Source organism: Diaphorina citri, unplaced genomic scaffold (assembly GCF_000475195.1).
Source record: "Diaphorina citri unplaced genomic scaffold, Diaci psyllid genome assembly version 1.1 scaffold25986, whole genome shotgun sequence".
NCBI lineage: Eukaryota > Metazoa > Arthropoda > Insecta > Hemiptera > Psyllidae > Diaphorina > Diaphorina citri.
In genome coordinates, this window is record NW_007403325.1 from 1 (window position 1) to 773 (window position 773).

The 773-nt window shown below is 41.9% G+C and overlaps 1 protein-coding gene across 1 annotated transcript in view; it reads right to left on the minus strand.

Annotated features, from left to right (window-relative positions):
* Positions 1-272: 272 nt before the first annotated feature.
* Positions 273-773, minus strand: part of LOC103523545 (puromycin-sensitive aminopeptidase-like protein) — a gene marked incomplete at its 5' end in the record, with an annotated part of 10,273 nt that continues 9,772 nt past the window's right edge. The window contains one exon of the mRNA XM_008488581.2: positions 273-450. Within this exon, the coding sequence (XP_008486803.1) occupies positions 278-450 (173 nt within the window). The remainder of the gene's footprint in view (positions 451-773) is intronic.

Here is a 773-nt window from a genome sequence, read left to right on the forward strand (position 1 = left end):
TGAAAAGTGGCTAATACCCAAGAAGACGGGAACTTCATAGCACTTGAGAATAAAATTGTCCAATTGAAAAGTCCTTTATGGTTCAGAGCTAGCTAATGGTATTCTCTGAGACTGTCCAATCATTCATAAAACTCTCCTAAATAACGCTCCTCAGATCTTTAGGAATAGGCCAAATTGGGGACAGATTTGATGATGGAATTGCTTTTACGGATACCATTCTTTGAAAGATTGGAGGTATGGTATGTCTGTGGGTACTTACAATCGAACCTCTTTCTACTCACCACAAGTGAGTCCACCACTCCATAGTGACCAGATTGCCAAACCACTGGTGAGCCAACTCGTGTCCCACAACCAGAGCTATGTTCTGTCGGGTGATAGCCGAAGTGTTCTGAGAGTCGACCAGAAGACACACTTCCCGATAGGTGACTAGGCCCCAGTTCTCCATGGCACCTGAAACGGATGAGAAATTGTGTCACTAGGCCCCACTGGCTCTATTAAAACAAAGATGATAGTAAAAATAATAATATTCAAATCATGGATCTTTGTGGTAAAGAAGAAGGCTTTTTCACAACTTTAGTGAGTATCACAGCATTACTAAGAGTAAGTAAGTGCTTGATTTACCATTAATTTTTGTCTACTAGTACCACCATCATTCATATCATTATACACGTGTAATGCCATCACTGGTCGCTACTCGATTAAAGTAGCTACTCAATTGTCCTCACGAGGCTGAGTGCACCCCGAACTCCAAGCACAGAGCCGAAAAAACTTCG